At 39.6% G+C, this 12,874-nt stretch overlaps 1 protein-coding gene across 3 annotated transcripts in view; it reads left to right on the top strand.

Annotated features, from left to right (window-relative positions):
- RUFY3 (RUN and FYVE domain containing 3) overlaps window positions 1-7,887 on the top strand; it is a 69,040-nt gene extending 61,153 nt beyond the window's left edge. For 2 of the 3 annotated variants that reach the window (XM_069458234.1, XM_069458235.1), the window contains exons 16-18: window positions 2,380-2,407; window positions 3,484-3,552; window positions 6,115-7,887. In XM_069458234.1, coding sequence (XP_069314335.1) covers window positions 2,380-2,407; window positions 3,484-3,552; window positions 6,115-6,258 — 241 coding nt within the window. In that variant the 3' untranslated portion in view covers window positions 6,259-7,887. The other variant, XM_069458236.1, reaches the window with a different exon arrangement.
- Window positions 7,888-12,874: the final 4,987 nt, after the last annotated feature.

Here is a 12,874-nt window from a genome sequence, read left to right as displayed (position 1 = left end):
CTTTCTAAAAAAGAAAAGAAAAAAAAAAAAAAAAGACATTTTAAAGGGAAAAATGAATAAATTATAAACCATATAACATGTATTAAAGCAAACCCATTAGGCCATTTCAGAAGAAAGAAGGGTGATCAGGCTGTCCTCTGACTCTTCCCTGCTTAATCCTCAAACTCAAATTATCACTTAAAAGATAATTTCTCACCTTTACTGAATTAGTATTCCAAGAGAATGAAGCACAAGTCATAGCATGTCCTAGGTTCTTAATGGATTTGAGTATGACTTGTTTCCACAAATGTGTTAAATTTCAAATAAGTATTCTCATTTCCCTTACCTCATTTCTCCTTTTCATAAGAATCTCAAACAGCTTAACTTCATTGCTTTTTCTTAACTCTTCATCTGATTTGCTCACTGTGAAGAGCGTAAGATTATTTCAAGGAAGCTGACTTTTAACAGTTATTTTAGCAGGTTACAAATATAACAAAGTATTGCATAGTGCTACTGTATTAAAAAATGAAGGAGATCCAACCATAGGACATTCTGGAAAAGCCAAAACCATGGAGACAGCAAAAAAAAAAAAAAAAAAATAGTGTTTGCCAGGGGTTAGAGGAAGGTGGGCATGAACAGGCAGAGCACAGGGAATTTTTAGGGCAGTGAAACTATTCTGTATGATACTATAACAGTAGATCCATCTCATACATTTGTCGAGACCCACAGAATGTCCAGCAGCAAGTGTGAACCCTTATATAAACTATGGACTCTAGGTGATAGTGCCTCTGGGTGATAGTGCCGTGTCAGTGTAGGCGGATCAATTGTAGCAAATGTACCACTCTGGGGGAGGGAGTTGATAAGGAGGCTAGGGTGGGGCAGGGAGTATAAGGGAAATCTCTGTACTTTTTACATAATTTTGCTGTGAACCTAAAACTGCTCTAAAAATAAAAATCTATTTTAAAAGGTGGGGCAAGAGGTTAGTAGTGAGGAATGATACCATAGAGGGATTTTGAGAGAACGGTATACGGTGTCCATTTGGGGCGGCCATCCCTGTCCAGGCTTTGTTGCCTGAAGAATGAGGTGTGTGTAGTGTGTCATTTGGGGCAAAAGTAGCTGCTGGAGAAGAGAAATCACACAGTCCAACAGCAGCTAATTATGCAGGTCCTTAAATACCCCTTGCCTCAAAGGCTAGAATGATTCCGAAGTCTTTAATTTTGCTCCCAAAGAGCATGGTTAACAAACCTTAAACTACAGCCCATCTAGCATTACAGATTGGCACGGGCACAGGGAAGGGAACTAGAAAGGCCATAAAATTAACCTTGGCTTCCAAGTACCTTTCAGGGTTAGCCTAGTTCCAGACTAAAATGAAATCATTTATTTGAACAATCAGGAGTGTCTATTAAATGTCAAGTTCTGATGTAAGCCCTGGGAATACAAGGTAATACTTCCTTATATCTGTCCTGTGCTCAGCAGCTTAGAAAGTCAGTTCCACATTCACTATCTCCTTACAAAAATGTATCTATTCCTACTTTTACAGATGAGAGACCTGAGGAGCACACAGAGTCTAGGTGGCATACCCAGATTGCCTCTACTTACCATGTCTTCTGTTTTTAAGTCCTTTGTTGCTGCACTACATAATATAGCAGTTTCCAGGACCTATTCTGGCTGGAACTGGAATCGTAAGACATACCAGTCTCCTGGGATTGTGGTCCAAGAAACATCTGAAAACCTGGTCACCCCATGGTATATGTCTGGTGGTCACACTGCCACTTGACCAAAGAGAGTAGGAACCACTGTAATCTGTGGTGCATTTTCCCCATAACCAAGAGTGGGCTTTGATTCTCTTGTTTAGGCTCTACTTTACGTTGGGAAAATCAAGGTTGGCTCAAGTTAGTCTCATGAAGAAATATTTCAACATGGGTTTTCATGTGACAGTCTCATTTGTTCCCTTTCCTTGGTGAACTTGCTAAGGCTCACATTTTAAGAATATTTTGGAGAGAGAACTAACACATGACCTATGATAACGATAGATTTCCATAAATCAGATATTTTAAAAGCTACTAAAATATATGGCCAATGGGCCATTGGAGTCTAACATGTTGGAAAACATAAATACTGACTATTTTCCTGACAGTAAAAAGGAAATACAAAGTATTACTCCAAATCGGTTTTTAACTGGGAACCATAATGTAGGTCCAAGAGTCAGATTCTAGTTACAGATTTAACAACCAAAGTTTCTTCTCCTTGGAGATTAAAATGAATAATTATGTTATTCCCCAAAATATAAAAGAACTACTTGTTTGACAAAGTGTTTATCTTCTGAGCTTAATATTGAGATGACATAAACATAAGTATACTAAGTTGCTATTTGTTACTGTTTTTAATTCTCCGTTGTAGGCTGCAGTCTCACCCTGTGGATGAACAGGTAACAGAGCCTCCTGTTTTCAAACATCTTGTATAAATTAAGAAGAAGTTGGCTGTACCATGCCTAGCCAGCAAACATGGGAGGGGGACGAATGGGTACAGTCCTCTGTGTAGCATCCTTTTAACAATACCCTGAACAAACATGAAGCTCTCACGGGAAGTAGCCCGGCTTTGAAAAATTTGCTTAGTAAACAGCAGTTCTCACTTACTTGAAATTATCTCTGACATGAGACTCAAGAGAGCTCACTTTACCTCCCTTACATAAAATGAGGGAGGAAAAATGTTTTGATCACTTAGAAATAAGCTAACATAAATGGTTGTATACATGTTGCGAATATAATAGTATATGACAAGCCCCAGACAATACATGCAACTATGTCTGAGTCACCCCTGTCACTTACCTGTTAGGATATAAAATGAAGCCTATTGCTTTCCATTCTCAATGGTAGAGTGAAACAAGAGGGTTGGGACAGTTGTATCTTTTGTTTTTAGAGACAGGGTCTCACTCTGTCACCCAGGCTGGAGTGCAGTGGTGTGAGTGTAGCTCACCACAGCCTCTAACTCCTAGGCTCAGGTGATCCTCCCACCTCAGCCACCCATGAGTTGCAAGGACTACAGGTGTGCACTACCATGCCTAGGCCCAGCTAATTTTTTAAAAAATTTTTTGTAGAGATGGGGTCTTACTATGTTGCCCAGGCTGGTCTCAAACTCTTGGCCTCAAGCAATCCTCCCACCCCAGCCTCCCAAATTACTGGGATTACAGGCATGAGCCACCTCACCCAGCTGGGATGGGACAGTTTTTAAAACTTTTTACTTCATACTCCTATATGCTTGAATTTTTTTTTTAGAAATAAAATTACATGTTACTTGTATAAATATAAAAGAGAGGTAGAAGGGTAATGATAAGATTATCAGAGTTGTATCAAGGGGGTAGGATTGTATGTAATTTGTTTCTTTCCTTTCATACATACTCTGTATTGTGGTTATATTAATTTTGTTGCTAGAAAATGCATATCCTGAAAATATTAATGTTTCAGGCACTAAGGAATGAATACTAATTGGTTCATTGTGGTTTAGGATCAGCCGCTGCTCTCTGCAAAGCCACAAGTGTGTCAGCTGTGCCACAAGGACGGCAGCCTATCAAAGGTAACTGTGGGCCGGGCGCGGTGGCTCACGCCTGTAATCCTAGCACTTGGGAGGCCGAGGCGGGTGGATTGTTTGAGCTCAGGAGTTCGAGACCAGCCTGAGCAAGAGCGAGACCCTGTCTCTACTAAAAAAATAGAAAGACATTAACCAGACAACTAAAAGTATATATAGAAAAAATTAGCCGGGCATGGTGGCGCATGCCTGTAGTCCCAGCTACTCGGGAGGCTGAGGCAGTAGGATCGCTTGAGCCCAGGAGTTTGAGGTTGCTGTGAGCTAGGCTGACACCACGGCACTCCAGCCTGGGCAACAGAGTGAGACTCTGTCTCAAAAAAAAAAAAAGGGTAACTGTGGTGAGAAATGAACAGGTTCTTCCTAGATGCCGCCCACTGTACCACTAGCTTCCCAGGAATGCCAGGGACCTGGCCGTGTAGGGTGCAGAGTGGACTCTCCCATTGCCGGGTAGGGTGAAAAGCAGATGCAAGCATTTACGAGACACCTGTTCTTTTTCAGTCATAATAATTCATGTCAGTAAATCCCCATAAAATAAAAATAAACTACATACATAGCTTAAAACAAACAAGTAGATATAACTTTATAAATAAAATATTTATTGAGTGCCTGCTATGTAGAATGTGCTATTCTGTGTGCTAGAGAAAGAGTAATGAACAAAGTAGACCAAGTCTCTGTCCTTGCAAAGCTTATGTCCTTCGTAGCTGTTGTTCTATAAATGAAGAACCTTGGACTCAGAGATATTAAGTACATTTCCCAAAGTGGTGAAGTCCAGTTTCCAACCTGGCTTTGACTCCAAAGCGTACAGCCCTAGCCCTGCATCCTGCTCAGAACAGAGGGAAAGGAGCTCTCCCCACAAGACCCCTTGTTTTTCTCATGCATCCTCAAGGGCCTCTGGCTGAGCCCCTGCCCAGTGCGTTATCCTAGAGTAGGCAGTGATAATGCCCAGTGCGTTATCCTAGAGTAGGCAGTGATAATGCCCAGTGCGTTATCCTAGAGTAGGCAGAGTGAAGGGAGCATTCAGAAGAACGCGTGCTCTTGATAGCTGCGACTGTGTCTTGCTCAGTAGTATCCCCCGGTGTCTAATATGGTCTCCAGTTCATAGTAGATGCTCAAGAAATGGCATGTACAAGTGAATGTATGAAACTAGTGCTTGGAAGAGACACAGGAGATGTGCTCAAATTCTAGATGACAACCCACACACCACCATTTGTGATCATGCTGAATTTTAACAAGTAAAATTATAATATGACCTAGTCTTAAATTCACAGAATCAGATAACAGATGCACCATCTTTATAGAATTAGAAGTTATTATAGAAATGTGTTCCAAAATAGAAGAAACTGCTCATGTAATTCTGGTTTTCCTCTTCTGAGCCATGCATCATAACTTCAGTATGTCAGAGGAAAATTCTTTTCAGGCTAATAAAAGTGTCCCCCTACTCTACTGGACCCTCAGGCAGATGAATTATTTGGGGTGAAAGTTGCATGTCATCAAGTCCAACAGAGCTTAAAGGAAAAAAAGAAAAAAGTAGCATTTCATAGGGGAAATCGTTCTTCACTGCCTTTTATATAGGACCCTTGAGCCCCGTGTGCACAAACCCATGACACCTCACCAGTCAGACTGCCTCAGTGCCCACACGCTCTCCTGGTACTTGGCCACTGGAGGTTCGAACAGGATGCAGGAAGCTGCCCTGCTGCAGTGACATCCCCCAGGACGTGCTTGCAGAGCATCACAGCACAGCATTAATTAAGCACATCACTGTATTAGGAATTATACTTTCAGTTCATACTCAAGATCTTTTAATTCTAGGATGTCCACTCTAATCCATTGCTAGTTCACTGACTTATTTCAAGTATGCTTAGGTACTTGCAAACTAATTTTACAATTAGCCTACCTAAAAGTGAATATAGGGAACGGAAGTATGAAATGTATTCCAAAGATGAGTCATTTATGTTTTATCCTTTTGAATTCTGCAGCACTGTTACTGCTTTTCATCTAGATCTAAGAATTAGACTGGATGTCGGTGCAGATCGGGACTGTGTTTGGTCATATACTGTCCGGCACATAGCAAACATTCAGTCAATACTCGATTAGGGGGCCGGGCGCGGTGGCTCACGCCTATAATCCTAGCACTCTGGGAAGGCCAAGGCGGGTGGATTGTTTGAGCTCAGGAGTTCGAGACCAGCCTGAGCAAGAACGAGACCCCCCCCCCCGTCTCTACTAAAAATAGAAATAAATTAGCTGAACAACTAAAAATATATAGAAAAAAAATTAGCTGGGCATGGTGGCGCATGCCTGTAGTCCCAGCCACTCGGGAGGCTGAGGCAGGAGGATCGCTTGAGCCCAGGAGTTTGAGGTTGCTGTGAGCTAGGCTGACGCCACGGCACTCACTCTAGCCCGGGGAACAGAGCGAGACTGTCTCAAAACAAACAAACAAACAAAAAACTCGATTAGGCGTTAACTGTTACCATATTAGGCCTTTTATAACCCATGCATCCTTATGCCTTGCTCCTCTTCAGTTTCCCACCTAACCTGCTCTTCTCCTTGTAGACTGTGTGTAAGAACTGCACAGGAACCTTCTGTGATGCCTGTTCAACAAATGAACTGCCTCTTCCCTCAAGTATCAAGCCTGAGCGAGTTTGCAATCCCTGTCACAAGCATCTGATGAAGCAATATTCCACCAGCCCGTCGTAAGACTGGAGGTTAAGATCTGGACCAAAACGTTCACGCAGGGCCATTCTCCACCTGTGTTAGATGTCAGGATCCCCTAATGCCCAGGCCTTAGAATCAACTCAAGAGTTGACAGGAATGATTTAAGTAAACTAGGTCCAGGGAGAAAAGGCAGTTGGGGGTGCTGGAAATTTTGCTCATTTTCCCCAATGACTGTATGAATAAAAGTTACTCAGCTGAGCCTTTCTCTTCTAAATCTAAACAGCCCCACTTTGAAGGGTTTATTTTACAGCATATCTTTGGAAAGGCTATTCATTTTTATGAGTAGTGCTAATAATACAGGGGTGGATGTAATAGAGTCCAAGCAGGTAAGAATAAAGAGGAGGATGATCATCTCCCTCTGTTGCATTTGCAGATTCCAGGGAGAGAAAGAGAAATGTTAATTGAGATCAAAATGACAAATGTTACATATTTTCCCAGGTGCTGTTAGACAACAATGTTTCCTCTTCACCCCTACTAACTACCTCTTTTTTAAAGTATCTCTACCAAACTGTGAGCCCAAACTCAGGGAAAAGAAATGAAAGAGTAATATAAATTCTGAATGTATTAAAAACAATATTGTAATATATTATAATTTCAGAACCAGCATATCCTGGTCTTGGCCTACAAGGGTTTTCATTGTCAGAAGAAATAACATTTGTCATTTTTCTATTTAATGACTTCAAAAGTAACTATCTGCCCTTTTAGGAATCTCCTACCACAAAACAAGCCAGCTCTCTTCCTGGCGCCCCCCTCCTCTCCAAATTATAATAGAAATTGTTTTAAAGATAAGAGTTGGACTTTTGCAAATAGCAAATGTTGATTAAAGCAAAGTCAAGTCAGGTATAGAATAAAACAAGTTTAATTTGTTGATGGCTGAGAAAAATTAGCTCAGACTGCTTATTAAATTATTTCTTGAATAAGGAATTCCTTATTCTTAGCCCAGAATTAGAGCTGGTCGACAGGTTTCTTGGAGAGGGCAGTACAGTCATCCCCCATTATCCCTGGGGATCAGTTCCAGGACTCCCCACAGATACCAAAATCCATGAGTGCTCAAGTCCCTCATATGAAATGGCATAGCATTTGCGTATAACCTATGCGCATCCTCCTGTATGCTTTAAATCATCTCTGGATTGCTTACAATACTGAATGCAATGCCTGCCTACACATCATTTCATCTGTGTGGCTTCAGCATAGTCCTTGGTACTCGGTGAATTCAAGTTTGGTTTTCTGGAACTTTGTGGAACTTTTTATCCAAATATTTTTAATCAGCAGTTGGTTGAATCCATAGATGCGCCACTCATGGATGTGGAGAGCTGACTGCTCAAACATCTCTTAGTAACAAACTCTTTGGGGGAAAAGAGGAAGTATATTCAGCAAGGGAAGGTAAGAAATGGTATATACTACTTTGATTATGTTACATATGTCTAGATTGTGTGATTACAATTAAGATCTAAAAAGATATGATTCTGTGACTAGTTTAGAATTCTGGGGTGGAAACATCTGGAACCATGTTATTTGATAAATTGTGTCTCCTAGAAAGGGTTACAGCCTGGGAAAGAGTTGTTATTCCTGAAGTTTGGACTGTTACTTAGTTAAGCTGAAGTTTAAGAATACAAGGAAAAAAATAAAATCTAATAATTCTAGCCTAGTTTGTTGTCTTTTTTTCCCTTAAATAACATTTGAGAGTCCATTGTCATTTTCTGTCCACCTACAGGAGCCAGCACTGTTTTCGGTGCTGCACATAATGTGGAGAACAAAAATGGATAAAGTGGGAATTATCCTAAATTAGCAAAAGTTATTTTATAATCACTTTAAATCTAAAACAGGCACCTTATAATATGGAGTAATAGTCACTTGAGATTTTACTTAGAATTGCACATAGCTATTTAGCCTTTTAAAAAAAAGTTTTTTTAAACAAAGCCCAAAGATCTGTAGTTAGTGCAGCCTCCCACAAAAGCAAGTCATGTTACCTTGACTTAATGTTATACCCATCTTCCTTAAAACAAAGGAAATCCTGACACATGCTATAATATGGATGAACCTTGAGAACATTATACAAGTAAAATAAGAACAAATATTATATGGTTCCACTTACATGATTTACCTAGTCAAAAGCATAAAGACAGAAAGTAGAATGGTGATTCCCAGGGGCTTAGGGAAGGACAGAAGGTAGTTTCAGTTGGGGAACATGAAAAATTCCAGTGATGGACGGTGGTGATGGTTACACAACAAAGTGAATGTACTTAATACCACAGAACTGTATACTTAAAAATGGTTAAAACGGTAAATATTATATTTTACCAGTTTTTAAAAACTGCTTTCCAGATGGCTACAGAAAGTAATTACAGATGTGACTCTTCACTGAAAGGGGCTAGCAGCAGACACCTCAGTAGCAGTGGGCCACACTCAACGCCCAGATCTTGTTCTCCAGTGCAAAGAACCAGGGCTCCTTGGAGAAATGGCTGATTCTGGGGCATCCCAGGAAATAAAGACGTGCTCTATAGGCAAAAGGATGTAGGTATGTCAAAGGTATACAGAAGCCAACTCAAAGAACTCCCAACGGCCAAAAATGAAACAATCTGGACAACAAAGTGAATAATGCAGTATGTAATTATAACCCAAGTAAAATAAGTATCCGTGAGTCCATATTGATATAAATAAATAAATAAGAGGTAGCATATCTTAGACATTTGCTGGTTTGGAGACTGTCAATTATTGAGATCTATTCTCAACATTTCTGATGACAGGTTGATTTTAACATACTATTCACTTTTGTACATTTTCATAAGCATGCTGGTCAATATATCAAATCAGAAACCAAGTACCTGAAAAGCACAATTTCTACACCTAGAATAAAAGGCACTAACTTTAATTTCACATTTCAAGATAATAATGCTGACTAATTTAATAGGACCAGTAAGCAGTAGTAAGCATTGCTGAGGATATCAGACCCCTAAGACTTAATAATTAACCATAGTAAAGAAGAGGTAAGAGGCCTCCCATGCGCAAGCAGAGTGAAAAGTACTGTACTACTCTCCAGGAAGCAGTAATGCCTTATTCTGGGGTGCTGCTTTCTGGCACAAAGATCATTCATATTCAATTACAAAGTCTATCACAAATATATTCTTACATATTAGAGGTTAAAAACTAGCATAATATCACTTGTATTCCCCAGGTTGCTTTCTTGAGGAGGCAAGGAATGAATGGAATTACAGCCAGCCTATCAGAAATTGTGAGTAACTCAGTCTTTCCAGCTTGTGCTCTTTATTCCCAAATACCTGCCACTTTCTGTCAAGTGGCAGAAGGAAAGGTTAAGGGCCTGTTTGTTTCAGCTGGAACCAGGTATGGTTTGGGACAGTAAGTCTCTTGAGTAGACTTGTAAAGTTTTGCCTGTGGGCTTTGAATTAAGATTCTTCACTGTATCTTGGTGATCCTTGTGACTTTGACTGAGTCCATCCATATTCTAGAGTCTACCTTGGTTACACACCTGCATGCCTTATCACTGTTCTCAGAGTTATCCCACTAACATGTCCTGACACAAAACCCAGAAGACATAAAAGAGAAGATTAAGAATTCAGCCACATAAAAATTTCTGCCATGCTGAGCAAACAGAGGACAAATGGGGGAAAGGTATTTAAAGTTCACCACAGGAATAAAGAGCTCCTGCCAATTAGTTAAAAGACCAAACCCAATGGAAAAGTGCCCAAAAAACAACATAACAGAGGCAATCAGCAAAATTCAGATTATGGAAACCTGTAAGTTAATCTTATTTCTTCAACAGGTAAGGAAAAAATAGACAGACAGCAAAACAAATTAAGATAAATAAGAAACAGGCACTTTAGCTTCATTAAAGATATTTGAATGGCTAAGAAGCTTATGAAAAAGTGCTCAGTATCAATTTCAGGGAAAGCAAATTAAAACCACAAGATAACACTACACACACAATTACAGACTAAAGCACCAAACACCTAAAATTATAGACAACACCAAATGGTAAGGATGTGGACCTACTGGAATTCTGTGGGAATGTAAATTAGGATGACCATTTTGGGAAAAGGTCTGTCAACGTCTAATAAAATTTAAATCAATATTACAACTCAGGATATTCCACTCCTAAGTATTTACCCAGAATAAATTAAAATATAGGCCCATGAAAAGGCTCGCACAAGATGTTCATAGCAACTTTATTTATAATAGCCAAAAACTGGAAAAAGCCCATTGTCCATCAACTGTTCACCTAACAGGTGAGGGGTTAAACTGTGGCATATTCATACAATGGAATACTATTCAGCAATAAAAAGGAACAAAGAGCTGAAACACACAGATGACTATCAAAACACATTGAGCTGAAAGAAACTTACACAAGAATACATACTGTATGATTCCATTTCTATGAAGTTCTAGAATAGGCAAAATTAATCTATGGTGAACAAAATCCTAACAGTGATTGCCTGCAAGGGGAGGGGAAAAGGGGCAGGAGAGGTGCAGGAATTGACCAGGTACAAAAATGCTGATGTAATGGAAGTGCTCCACAACTTCCTAGGAGTTGGGTTACATAGCTGTACATCAAAACTCCTCAAATGGAGGCCAGGCATGGTAGCTTAGGCCTGTAATCCTAGCATTCTGGGAGGCCGAGGAGGGAGGATTACTTGAGCTCAGGAGTTCGAGACCAGCCTGATTAACAGCATAGACCATGGCTCTACTAAAAATAGAAAAATTAGCAGGGGGTGGTGGTCTGTGCCTGTAGTCCCAGCTACCTGGGAGGCTGAGGGAGGAGGATGGCTTGAGCCCAGGAGTTTGAGGTTGCAGTGAGCTATGACAATTATGATGATGCCACTGCACTCTAGCTAGGGTAACAGAGCAAGACTGTCAAAAAAAAAAAAAAAAACCTTATCAAATGATATACTTAACATTTGGTCACCCTGCTGTAAATTTTCCCTCAAGAAAAAAACTCTAACGTGTATGCTAAAAAGCTTAAAAGTCAAATATGTATGCCTACAACTTATAAAAACAAAAGGTAAGATTGGAGGACGGACAAATATGTGAAAAAGTATGGCAAGATGTTACATGTAGAATCTCAGTGGTGGGTATGGGCATGTTAATAGCTCAACTTTTCTTTTTTTGAGACAGTGTCTCCCTCTGTCACCCCAACCAGAGTAGTGGCCTCATCACAGCTCGCAGCAACCTCAAACTCCTGGGATCAAGCGATCCTCCTGCCTCAGCCTCCTGAGCAGCTGGGACTACAGGCATGTGCTACCACACCCAACTTTTCTACTTTTTGTAGAGATGGGGGTCTCACTCTTGTTCAGGCTGGTCTCAAACTCCTGAACTCAAGCAATCCTCCCGCCTTGGCCTCCCAGAATGCTAGGATTATAGGTGTGAGCCACCACACCCAGCTGTAAAGCTTTTTTTTTTTTTTTTTAAAGGAAAAGAAAAATGGGAAGAGGATATTAAGACAGTCCATAGAAAAGGAAATCCAAATGCTCTTAAACATGAAGAATGGCCACCTCATAAAAGAATACTTTTTTTTTTTTTTGTATTTTTTTTTTTAGCCAGTCAGATTGGTAAAGAATAGATTGCTATTCACCTATGTTGGTGAGGATAGGGGGAAATGGCACTTAAGCATTGCTGGTGCAAACTATGAAATAACAACTGTAAATATAAATTTAACTTTAGATACAAATTATAAGTGCACATTATCTTACCATTTATCCTACATAGAAATTTATGTACATACAAAATAACAAGTGTATACAAGGTAATTCATTTCAGCACTGTAACAGCAGAAGATTGGAAATAATTTACACATTCATCAGTAAGGGACAGGTTAAATTACATACACAATTATTAAAAAAGAATGAGGAAAGGAAGGTTTTATATACTGATATAAAATGATTTTTAGGATGTTTAAGTGGGGGAAAAAAACAAAATAAACAGTAGTTATTTATAGCATGTTATATTTTAAAAAGAAATGATAAATGTCTGTTAATACTCGCTTATATATACAGTAAAAATTACTGGAAGTTTAGAAACTGATGACAAGGTTGGCCGACAAAAACTAAATAGCTGAGGTATAGGATGGGTAGGAGAATGTTCACTGTATACTCTTTGTATCTCTTGAAGTTTATTTCCTTCAAAAATAAAATATAAACAATTCAAAAATTAGCCCACCATCCTTTATTTGCATATCATCAAGGCTTAAGGCAGACTAAACCTTCCTATATCCCTTTTCTAAGACTCAGTAAGAAAACCACCCAACTGAAATACTGGGCAAAAAATCTGAACACACCCCTCACTAAAGATGATACACAGACGGCAAGTAAGTACATGAAAAGATACTCAACATGTCATTAAGGAATTAGTAATTAAAGCAATGAGATCACTACACATCTATTATAGCAGCTAAAATCCAAAATAGTGACACCACCAAATGCTGGTGAGGATGAGCGATCTATAGGAATGCAAAATGGTACAGCCACTTTGGAAGGCAGTTGGGCAGTTTCTTAAAAACTAACATATTCTTATCATACAATCCTGCTCCTTAGTACTTAAAGGAGTTGAAAACTTATGTCCACACAAAAACCTGCACATAAATGTT

The sequence above is a fragment of the Eulemur rufifrons genome, chromosome 24, assembly GCF_041146395.1.
Source record: "Eulemur rufifrons isolate Redbay chromosome 24, OSU_ERuf_1, whole genome shotgun sequence".
Lineage (NCBI taxonomy): Eukaryota > Metazoa > Chordata > Mammalia > Primates > Lemuridae > Eulemur > Eulemur rufifrons.
The sequence above is the reverse complement of the archived record's forward strand: the minus strand, read 5'-3'. Positions and strand labels throughout refer to the sequence as shown.